Raw genomic sequence first — 12,787 nt, 5'->3', positions numbered from 1 at the left:
CTTGTTACTTTTCCTACTCGGTAACGAGTAACTGTAACTTGTTACTTTTAAAAAGTAACTTTCCATTCCCTGGCGATTCAGTTATGGAGTTATGTAAATTATGAACGTTGTGAATTCTGTTAAGTTTAAGTCTAAGAAAAATAAATTTCGATTTGTAAGACATGCGTTATGAAAGAAAAATAAATAGTAAACTTTATTCTTATTCAGTGTAAAGTTCAGATTAAATTTTTTATATATTACTTTTATTATTTCTTTTAAATTATAATTACCTTTTATTATTTATTTTTATTAATTACCATTCTACTTTTAAATTGTTTTTATAGTTTTTCTTACTCGATCTAGCAGCGCCAAGTGTTTCAACATGAAAAATTTTTCTATTAAATTTATGATAATGTTTTGTATAATATTTTGAAAGAGAATTAAATAACCACTACTTTAGTTGGAAGAGAAAATGTCTTTGTGTGTGTGTGAATGAATTGTGATATAATAATTTCATTTAAGAGGAATTTAAATCATTTGGATTGGAATAGGAAGATCCTTCAATAAGATATACATACGTATACTTAGGTTTCATTGCATAAAAATTAAAGATAATACCATTTGGATTAAGTAAATAATAATAAAGATATAGTATATCACTTGGGTTTTATTTATTTTGATAGTAGAATTTAACTTGGTGCCACAGTTGTTGATATCAGTTCTTTTGTACACTGTGACGTGACGTGTTTCGTCCGTCAGACCCGACCGAACAGCGCCGCTGGCGTCGTGGGTCCTTCCACTTTTAGAGGGCGGACGCATAAGCGTGCGTTTTTTGTTGTTTCGATATCGCGCATCTCGTGGATATTTTTCGTCGAATTTCTTTTTGTTTTCCGTGCGCTATCGTACTGCGAGTTTTTCAGGATACTTGGCAAATACTTTGCAACCCTGTGTATCACGAGCCGTCTCACCGGACCAGCGGAAGAAGGACAGTCAGTAGAGGTTCAGAGGCGGAGTAGAAGAGGAAAAGATTGGCCGAGGCGCACAGCATCTTATCGAGAGGTGGCACGCAGGTGATATCGCTCTACACTTAACAATTGTCGCTCTATTTCGAAATTTCTGTCGCTCATTACATCGCATTATAGGTGCAGCCAATGAAAAGATCGCAAGGATAATAATCGGGGATGGCCACTCTACACTCAAGTGTCGGCGAGGAACCCCCACAACGGAGCTTGCGGAGACCTCCCTTGCGGAGCTGAAACCGCGGCCGGAGACGCCGCGGCCGGAGACGTCGCCACCGAGATGCGAGTCTCCCGCATACAGGAAATCAGGGAGAGTTCCCGAAGCCAAGACATCCTGCGGCCACAAATTATATTCCGCGCCAGAGCACAGGATACGCTGACGACATAAATCATGCTATTCGCGGAGACGCGAGGCCGTGCGCCAATTAGGCACGATTAGGCCCCCTCGTGGGAATCAGCGATCACTGCGTGCCCCCGGAAGGATCAGCGCCCGGCACTTGTGCTGTGGCTACCGATTAGGAAGCGTGTGCCGGATTCAGGACGACCGAGCGGGATAAACGCAAAGAACGGCTAGGAGGACTACCGGGCGAGACGGACATCCATCAATTGTAAGGTTGCCAATTTCCTGTAGGGGAAGCACGTATTATTGTCGGTTTTGTTTTTAGTTGCACGGCGCACGCGAAATTGCGATTGCGTCAGTTTTTGAATCTTCTTGCGTTAATGTCGTATGAGCGCGCCGCTTCCCCTGATTTTGCAATACGATAATTCCGTTAGAGTATTTTCACGTCCGCCTAAGCCACAGCCTAGTCATTATCGTTAAGTGTCCGCGTATTTGTGATCTCTTTCTAACGCTCTGTACGGCGACTCGAAATTTTCGCGAGCAAGCACGAGATTACGCCGTGTTTGATGTTACGCCGTAACCGTTATCTATCGTGGCTATCAAAAAACCGAACTTTTGTTCGCGAGATCTTACTAGGATTATCCTTGTGAGGCGTGAACTCGTGCCGCTAATAATTAATACCATTGTTCCGCATGGTCGTGAACGTACCACGAAAGGTACGCATTGGAAATACCGTTTTCGATTGCATAATACTGTCACTACCCTGTCGAGCTAGAGATTTCCAGAATACATTTGTTACTTTATTTATATTAAACACTGTGTTATTTCTTACTGCCGCCCCGTTCGTTCCTCCAACGAGACTCTATACTCAATCACGAACCGCCCCCTCTGTCATTTTCGAGGCTGAGCTGCCGGTTGAGAGGGCCGTCGACGTTCGCAGTTTAATGTAAAATTACGTGGAAAATAATCTAAGTAATTTTTAGTAAGAGTGGCACGCTCGCTCGTGGCTGGCGCCCAATTATCGTTTTTGAAATCGTGTACTGTGTATCGAAGCGAACGGACGAGGAAGGAATCTCGGTTTCTTTTAAGGCCGGACGAATTCCTAGCACATAATTATCGGATTGTAAAGATTAAGCTGCGAACGCGCGATGAAGCCACGCTCGTGAGTGCGGTCGCAACATGAGACATACCATAAGATTAATATTTATTATTTATTTAATTTGACATGGTATAAAGAAATGGGATTTAACTTTGCGCCAGTTCTTGATATCAAATCATTTATAGGAATGATATCATTAAAGTTAATATTATTTATATAATTTCGTATTCGAATTACATGGAATTTAACTTGACGCCAGTTTTGTTGATATCAAATCTTTTATACGAATATACATATCATTATAAGAATACCCTTGAAAAAAAAACATCGACTTGAATAACCCTAATCGGTGATTAACTTAAAAATCAGTCATAAGTGGTCAATTCTACTAAATAGCAAACACAATTAGTCAGTTCCACGGCCAATTAAGTAATTGGCGTTGTTGAAACCGGCCCAAATGATTCTTCACAAAAAGCACACATGCTTAATGCTTTTTTTACCTTTTTTTAAAAAGGTAAGTTTGTATAATATAATGATAGGCTCATGTTTAGCTATCAATTCTTCCCGGATCCATTCCTTAAAACGTAAAACTATTTAACCGATCATACGAATTACGACGTCATCTATGCTCGGTTTCAGGAGTAAACTTGGTAAGATCGTAACAAAGTTTACAAATATTTTTTCTCTGTCAAACGAAACAAGTAATAATTAGCGACCGTCTACTATGTTAATTACACGTTATCTCACATATTCCTAAATGAGTGCTCTACAAAAGTTAAATTATTCACCGTTTACAGTTCTTACTTTTTACTTACAACGATTACCTGTGCAACTCATTTAAATTGCTGTTCGACATAATGTTCACCAAAAATACAAATGCGATTGCAATTCTTTCTTAGGTAAACGAGAAGATGCTTCAATAATCAGTCTTAAAGTGTGATTCAAACTAATACAGTTGCTATGCCAAACTGGTCCAGCTTTCAAAAATAAAGTTTTTAATAGTTTAGTCAGTTGAGGTAAAGTCGATCTAAAATACATCAAAAAGATTAGAAGCGTTGGTGGTAAAAATGGAGCTGATTAGTTACAACAGGTTTGTTCGCGTCGCATACTCCAACATGCTTCAACATGTTTCTATCATAGCTCCTACTCATTCTAACGAGCGCGTTTGAGTGAGTAGGAGCTACAGTTGGAGGAAATAGAAGCATATTGGAGCATGCGACGCGAACAAACCTAAGGTAACAGGTGTCAAATACGTCCGTTTAAAATCACCTGATTTCAATAATTTATACAATAATAAAGCACAATAAAAAAATAATAAATTAATAGATAAGGATTAATATCCTTATATGTAGAATAATAATAAACAGTAATAAAAAGGCAGTAGGAGTTGTCACTAGATATAATTGTGTCAAAAATTAAAATTATCTTACATACTATGTTACAATAACTCAAACGACATGTACATACTATGTTACAGTAATTTAAACGGCCTGTTTAAATTATTATAACATAGTATGTAGATGCCGTTTGAATTATTGTAACATAGTATGTAAGATAATTTTAATTTTTGACACTACGCAATTATATCTAGTGACGACTCCTATTACCTTTTTATTACTATTTATTATTATTTTAAATAATAAAGCGTTTCCGATAATTTAAAATAAAACTGAAATAGGGCCGAAAACCATAGGTCTGATTTTCTGTGGCCGGTTCTTGAATTATTCATGATAATGTTTGTGATACAGTGCTTTGTAATCGTGGTGAGCGTCCTTATTTTCGGAATAATTAATTATATTATTTAAGTTTTTTGATAAATTAGTTTCTATATTCGTTAATTCGACATTTTTAATATTTTCCTTCTTTTTTATTTTTTCTTTTCTTTCTTTTTGTTTAATTCTGGCATTTAAATTCTCGACGTAGGGGAGCTCACCATGACAGGATAACTTTTACTTTATATATGTTAGTTCGTGTTTGCTCTGAGGAAGGCCAAAAAATGAGCCAAAACATGTAAGCGCGTTTGTTAAATAAAGAAGTTTCAAGCTTCATAAGTGTATTATTTGCGCGACGTCTTCTGCGCCTGACTCCTAAAGCCCGTATTCTTTCCAATTTTTTGAAAAAAATCATTTTTAAGGCCAAACACCGCCATTTTTGTCAGAACAAAAAATCGAAGTTGTGCTAGATTGTGCTACGTTGTGCTACAAACCGTAGTTCGATGACGCAATTAGTTTATTAGAAAATCGCAAATTATGAAATAGTCGCAGCACCGCCATTTTGAAATACAAAGAAGATCAAAATTATGCTAGATTATGCTAGGCTTGTGCTACGTTGTAAGGAACTGAACATTTTGAACAATTTTCTGATCTAGCATATCGATTTATAACAGTCAACCTTAAAAATATTAGCCGTATTAGCCAGTACATTCTTTGCCTGCCCAGGACACGCCACGTGGAAGTTACCGCTAAAATCCTAGTGTATTACTAGGTGTGTCCCACTTATTTTTATTTTTTTAGTTTTTTGTTTTTATTATTTTTTGCTTTCGTTTTTTATTGTTTTTTGTTTTTTTGTTTTATTGTTTTCTATTGGTTTTTGTTTTTTTGTTTTTTGTTTTTATTGTTTGTTATATTTTTATAGTAGATAAGATATTTTAGCAGATAAGATGTTTATAGTGGATAATATATTGAGTAAATTCTGCATAGTAGGTAAGATGTATGAATGATAAAAGTTGTATCTCTCCAATGAAGTTTTATCGAATTAGTGTAGTGTTTTTGACGTTAAGTTATACTCTTACGTATATGCACAAATGTGCCTGAACTTCCATTTCACTGTCGATATTCTGCGGCTTAGTCTTTGCTTTCAGAACAACAACCAAATGGAACCAGTTTTAATGTATGCTGTGTAATGGTCTACTGAGTTTGGATCGTAGATTCCTTTGTACACTACAACTGAACGCGTTTTCAGACATTATGAGATGATCTGGGAAGTCTCTTAATCGTAGCAGCTTATCATCGCCGAAGGCTGTCTCGATTATTAACTGCAGACCATATTTCATTTCACACATTGGGAGCTCTCCGTAGCATAGTCTGGATCGAGAATCGCCTCGATATAGAGCGTCAGGAAGACTGGTAGCATCATCTTTCATCCACATGTCAAAATTGACAGACATGATAATTATGCGTTTGACATTTTTTTTCTCGCATATTGCGCAGCGTTTTTCTATAATGCACCTTGGATAGTCTTTGAACATCCAAGTTGCCATGTTTGCAATGTTGACCGTAGCAATGATTTGTATAATACGGTTGCGATGATTTTCTGATTTCAGTTGTGGAATATTGAGGGCATTCACTCTGTTTGAATAAAACTTGGTCGACAGACATGCTTTAAGCAATTCGTTCACACAGGAGAAGATTGGAGATGTATAATCTTTAATCTCTTCTCTATAAATGTTATTATGCGATGCTGTAAGAGCTAAGATTTGACAGAGACTGTTGAAGCCACATATGTTTCGGACAATAAACGATTGTCCCTTATCTCGCACAATAGAGCATCGGTTTCCATTGGGAATTATGGGTAGATCAGTGCAGAAAGTCGTATTAGTGTTAATCCAAGGATATAGATCCGCGTATCTAAACATTGTTTTCCGGCTTGGATTTTTGTTACGCCAATTGTGTTCGGCTCGCATCTCTTCAAGATCAATAACGTTTCCCACGTTCTCTTCATGTTCGACATCGATCAGCGAGGCTATGATTTTCGATATTTTCCGTGGAATCAGACAAACGTCTAATTTCGATTCTGCCTCCTTTTCTACTAGCATTGATATTTCTTGCTCTTGGCAAGTTCGATTTTCAGATAAACCTCGGAGTCGGTGTGGCGATCGCGTTCATCTTCACCAATGGAATCATAAAACGAGTTAATTTCCCTATCAGCCATCGTTATCTTTAGCTTTCTTGGTAGTGAAAAGATGTGTCTCGTGACAAATTTGTCCACGCGCAATGGTAAGGAGACATTCTTGAACGTACGATGTTTCAAATCATTGAATTCGGATTCGACTGCTGCGGATGTGGCGTTGACCGATCCGTATCGAAATACACCGCGCATAACTTCAGTAAACAGAGGAAAATACATGAGCAATGCTTTCAATTTTTTAGCGAATTTAGAGCAGTAATATCCGTTTATCTCGATGGTACTCTTTTCTGCCTCGATCCGTTCGAGAATGTCTCCATACAGCGTTTCTACCCATTGATGGAGATTCGAAGTCACCATATAATTTTCATCAATTTCGAGATGCGGAATCTCTTCTGTTTCCTCAGCGTCGTGTATGTCATCTTCCATTTCGACTAATGATGATCCTTGGATCTCTTCTGCAAGAAAATTCCGCGATTGTTCCACGTGTCCATCGGATTGCCCGTTATGATTCAGAGCTAGCATCAAAATTGCTGTCGCTATTTTCGTAAACTTCTCCGAGGTTTCCTGCTTTCATAACATTGCCCTCAAATAAAACTTTCTTACTTGAGGATGCTTGTCACTGAAGCACTTCTATCTCGCGAGCATGTTCGAGAAGTGACAAACATCAAGCCATATGAGGCATGGAGATATTCTATTCGTATCAGCGTTGTTTGTCAAGAGATCAAAGCAAATAATTAAGTACTGTTCGAGGCTGAGTACTTGACCGAATGCCTGAGCTACTGCTCCGAGAAGCGCCTTATCAAAATCAGTAATGCATTCTTTGGACACACGAATCACGGATCGTTTTGCATGGACAGTCTTCAAGAATACTCGTGACCACATCAGAATATCGTCAGTGCTGTGCGCAGAAGACAACATTTGGGCAATAGGTGCAGTCTTATTACCTACTTGCGCCACTATTTGATATAAGTATATGTGCGAGCACAGGTCTCCATTTGGCAGTCTCACTTTTTTGACTAAAGATCCTGTACCGTCAATGTATACGGTATCATGGTAGTGGTCATACACTGCTTCCTATTCCTTAGACCAGTACATTACTATCAGCGGATTAAGGCCAATTCTTTTTATCGCGTCGTTATATTTTTCGCTGTACATCATTAGATGGAGGCTTTCAAATATATTATCAGATTGGATATTTAGAAGTTTATCCTGTCGCTCTTGCTTTGCGGAGTACCTTACTACTGTACAGATGAGGTGGTTCCTTCTCGCCTAAGCGTGTCATCAGCCTGTCTGCTTCTTCACGGCGCCATTGGCAAGTCTGTTGCCTTCAACCAACTGCGTAGCAATAACGGTCCGCGTTTCGCCTCTGAGCTGCCGTTTTTTAACGTGCTTTACGATTGGATCAAAGTGCATTCCATAAGTATACTTGCGTCCGGTTGGGGTTTGTTCGCAATACGCCCTAGAAATTCACACTCACGTTCAGAACATTGTCCCGAGATTGTTGCGTAAATACCGGTCTCCAAAATCTTTGCGTTGCAAGAAAGAAATAGCACATGGCATTCCGCCCATACCTTTTCGTATAGTATGCTGGTCCACGAGTGTCTTTTCAAGCAATACAGATCACGTTTTCTTCCATCCTGGAACACGTATGTTACCGACTCAGGTTGAATTTTCGGCCACAATTCAGTGATATCAATAATAAATTCAATAACACCAGTCATGCTGTCATTTGACGATGAGTCAAGTGTTTTCGAGTTCGTGGACATGTCAACATTGACGATACCAAGAGCCGCCACCAATCGATCGTAAACATTGTACCTACGACTGAGAATTATAGTGTATATATTTTGTAGTGTCATAGTCGAGTATTCAGCTATCAATGTTTCGACAAATCTTTAAAAACTGCCGAAATCGGTGGAAGGACTTTGCCATTTTAAATCTACTACATCAATACCATTAGGCGGCTCTAGCAATTGCCACAGTCTCGACATATTAGGCTTTACATCCATTGTTTACAATTCGAGTCCAGTAGCAGAAAATTTAGATTAGATGGTTAACAGAAAACAGCTTTAAAAAGTTGGCAGATGTAGGCAAAAAGAACATACGAATATCAAATAGCAAATACGTATTGTTGCGTGCGCGTGCCTCTGTTTCGCGCCACCAGCTGATCCGCGTTAAGCGATCGATGGGTTGACAACAGAAGATCGTCCATTGACTCGCGGCCGGAGAGATTACGATTGTAATTCCTTACTAATAAACCCGTTCTATCGAAAAGAAACGTCTCCTTCTTTTACGCGCGCGAGTACAAGAGTGTGCTGTGATCGAGCGAGTGTCCGAGTATGCGATCTTAATGTGTGTGCCGCGACCGCAACAGTATTATAAAATGCACAACTCAGATATGCAATACTGTCTTCATCGGATAATTGAAAAGCCGAATTATGGGAAACCTGCACCGTATATGCCGGCGGCGCCGCAACTATTTTTTTACGTAGGCAATTGTAACTCCTTACTAATAAACTTGTTCTATTAAAGAGACGTCTCCTTCTTTTACACGCGCGAGTGCGAGAATGTGCTGTGATCAAGCGAGTGTCCGAGTGTGCGATCTTAATGCGTGTGCCGCGAGCGCAACAATATTATAAAATGCACAGCTCAGAATTGTTCACATCGAAGCAATCCGATTTGTGGACAGAAAAGTCGAAAAGGGCGAAATTATTTTTAATATCTTCTGTTATTATAGAAGGGCGGTTAAAATCTTTGCGACACAAGTTAGCACAAGCCTAGCACAATCTAGTTCAATTTTGACATTTTGTTGTGACAAAATGGTGTTGCGCTTTAAAAACATTTTTTCCAATTTTCGCTTAATTTTTTGAGATATCGAAGTGCGGTTTGCGGCACAACGTAGCACAAGCCTTGTACAATTTAACATAATTTCGATCTTCTTTGTATTTCAAAATGGCGGTGCTGCGACTATTTCATAATTTGCGATTTTCTAATAAACTAATTGCGTCACTTACTACGGTTTGCAGCACAACGTAGCACAAGCCTAGCACAATCTAGTACAACGTTGATTTTTTTGTTTTGACAAAATGGCGGTGTTGGGCCCTAAAAATGATTTTTTTCAATTTTCGCTTCATTTTTTGAGATATCGAAGTGCGGTTTGCGATACAACGTAGCACAAGCCTAGCACAATCTAGCACAATTTTTATTTTTTTTTGTTTTTCAAAATGGCGATGCTCACAAACATCCGAAAACCGGCCTTATGGAGATTCCTCCTTTATTGTTTAAGAACAATTTAAGCAGTTTAAAATGTAAAACATCTTATTTATTAAAAATAAATTAATAAATTTTATAGAAAATTCAAAATCATGTAATAAAGAATATAATTAATACTTAAGACATTAGAACTATTAATTAACTTATTTAAAAGTTTTATTGTGAATACCAATAAATTGCGTATAACGTATGTTGCAATTGTTCATAAGACATTTAATTTTCAAATGGTGCTTCATAAATACATACCTGATCAAAATATTCTGGTTCAGAGGCAGAAGCATCCCATCGATTATTTAAAATAAATATATTTGGTTTTGATAATTTTGTTGAAACTTTATGAAAGAAATTTTTTTCCTGAAAAAAATAAAAGTTATAATTATTTAATATAAGGAACTTATAACTTTGACCTTGACATACAGGCTAGTCCATTTTCATCCATCTAATAAAAAAAATATCTCAATACCCTTAAGTATAACACAAAAATGTTTCAGACAAAAGTTGCTTAGTTACTAGAGGGAAAGAAGATGGTTATCTTAGCTGACTTTGAGAAAATGCTCTTAAGATCAAGATCATCAACTCAAGGTTACCAAAAATTATTTGAATAAAATTGTTAAATAATAAATATTAATTGATAAGGCTCTCCAGAAACGATCTAACAAATAAGTTTCAATGCCTATCAGAGCCGACACCAAATAGAATGTGTAAAAAAAAATTTTTATCACTTTATTGATTAACAATACAAAATATATAAAAATATGCTAGTCGTTAAGGCAAACGTTTCGGCTCTTGCTTTGGGTCCTCTTCAGTGCCGATCAAAACTGAATTACATTGATTAATACATTGAGATATTGTATAAAATACAAAATTGCACCGACTTCGTGCAGTGACAAAAATTTGGCAGAATTACTATAGGCAAAAAGGAAACAAACAAAAACAAAGTTCCGATCAGAGGTTTTTTCTCCGCAACATTACTCAGAAAGAAAAAAGGCATGCAGATTCAAACATTAATTGGACTTACATGTCGCAGGTTAATAAATAACAATTCTTTCTTTATCTTCTTTGTCTCAAAAAGAACCGCCACTGATTGACGGAACACTGCACCAATAAATTAATCACCAAATACAGAAAATCAAATAATAAAATAAAAATAAAAAATATAATAATAAATTATGTGAGAATAAACTGCTTACGTGAGGGAAATCTTTTGAGACAAACTCAACCGTTCAGAGAGTCGGTTGGTAATGAGAGATTTTTCAGTCAAACAGAAACAATATCTCTCCAAAACACACGTCAACCAATGACAACGTTATGCTTATATATACGAAAGTAAATTTGAACGTTTCAAATCTGATCAAAACTAAGACGAAAACTCGTAACAAGTATAATGATTAAAAACTATCACGAGGACGATATTAAAAGGTATTACAAGATAAATAAAAATAGTACTTAATAAATAATAATAAAGTAAAAAACGTAGGGAAAAAAAGAAAAATTTTTTTATTATTATTTAAAAATATGTCTTAATTAGTCAAGTTTGTGATGTCAATAAAATAAAACAGTAAGATTAAAAATTAAATTAGAGTAAAATCTATGTCAATAGAATAAAAAGTCTGAAATAAATAGTCAATAGAATAGAGTCAATAGGATAAAAAGTCTGTGATAAATTAAGTACACGCACTCAAATTTGAGCAATCCGGCTAATGCGATTATATCTGATCTTTTGTCTTTATTGAGGTGTTGGAGGCGTCACGATTTGATCTCGGACTCCAAGTATAAATTTTTATATTCATCTAATAAAATTTTGCCACGTGCTTATGGACTAAAAAAGATACACAAAGTGGGGTACCCATTACGGGTCGTTATTTCATCTACCGGTAGCCCACTTCATAACTTGGCTTCTTTTTTGCATAGAATTTTACATGACAACCTACCACGTGCAAAAAGTTGTATTATCAACAGTTTTCATCTGACTGACGTACTCTTTTCTCTGACAATTCCCGACGAGTCTGTTTTGCTGTCTCTTGATATGGTTTCTCTCTTCACGAATGTTCCTGTGGAGCTTGCTATGGACATTCTCTCGACGAAGTGGTGTTATATTGAACGTAATACAGAGCTTCCTAAATCAGAATTTTTTAAGGCCTTAAAGTTGGTTCTCAGCTCTTCATATTTTACCTTTAATGACAAGTTCTACAAACAGACTTTTGGCGTACCTATGGGGTCTCCGCTCTCTCCCATTGTTGCAGACATCGTTATGCAAGAGTTAGAATCCATCTCAATAAGAAAACTAGCAACAACACCGACATTCTATGTAAGATATGTGGATGACATTCTATTGATCACTGAATCATCTGATTACAGTGAAATTTTAGACACATTTAATGATTACCATCCACGTTTAAAATTCACAATGGAAGAGGGAGGAGACACCATCAATTTTCTGGACGTCACGTTAATAAAAGAAAGCAGACATATTATTACGGATTGGTATAGAAAAACAACTTTTTCGGGCGGTTTTTTAAACTTTTTTTCCTGCCATCCTATCTCTCAAAAAGTGGGTACCATTTTGGGTCTGATAGATAAGGTGATTTTACTTTCCCATCCAAGATTCCACAGGGAAAATTTCAATAAAGTTATCTCTATTTTGTTAAAGAATGGTTACCCGCTTAGATTAATCTTTTCCACCATTAAAAAAAGACTGCAGAAAAAATTTCAACAACTTAACAATCGTAACGCATCCACGGACCCGGTCCTTTCATCTGAAGAAAGGAGATATTTTACTATTCCATACATCCCATCCATAACGGATAAGATTAAAAATTTCATAAGGGATGTTCCGGGATTGAAGTTAGCATATAGGGGTATTCAGAAGTTGAATGCCTTCATTAGAGTGCAGAAAGATAAATTACCAACTACATCACAAGCTGAAGTAGTTTATAGACTTGACTGTAGAGACTGTGATGCCTCTTATGTGGGCCAGACCGGTAGATGTGTCGGTGTACGGATGTCAGAACACAAGAACCACATTAATAGAAATACCTCTCAATCGTCAGTTATTACCGACCATAGGTTACAAACCTCCCATGATTTTGATTGGGAGAACGTTAAAATTTTGGATAAAGAGATATTTTGGAATAAGAGATTGTTATCTGAAATGATCCATATCAAGAGGCA

General features: G+C 36.9%; 1 protein-coding gene across 2 annotated transcripts in view; it reads right to left on the bottom strand.

Annotated features, from left to right (window-relative positions):
- Positions 1 to 12,787, bottom strand: part of Marf (Mitochondrial assembly regulatory factor) — a 249,086-nt gene that overhangs the window by 220,728 nt on the left and 15,571 nt on the right. For both annotated transcript variants that reach the window (XM_018507698.1, XM_018507699.1), the window contains exon 2: positions 9,863 to 9,970. In XM_018507698.1, the coding sequence (XP_018363200.1) occupies positions 9,863 to 9,970 (108 nt within the window). The remainder of the gene's footprint in view (positions 1 to 9,862; positions 9,971 to 12,787) is intronic.

This window comes from Trachymyrmex cornetzi, unplaced genomic scaffold (assembly GCF_001594075.2).
Source record: "Trachymyrmex cornetzi isolate Tcor2-1 unplaced genomic scaffold, Tcor1.1 scaffold246, whole genome shotgun sequence".
NCBI lineage: Eukaryota > Metazoa > Arthropoda > Insecta > Hymenoptera > Formicidae > Trachymyrmex > Trachymyrmex cornetzi.
Note: the sequence above shows the minus strand (reverse complement) of the source record. Positions and strands in the feature narration are given on the sequence as shown.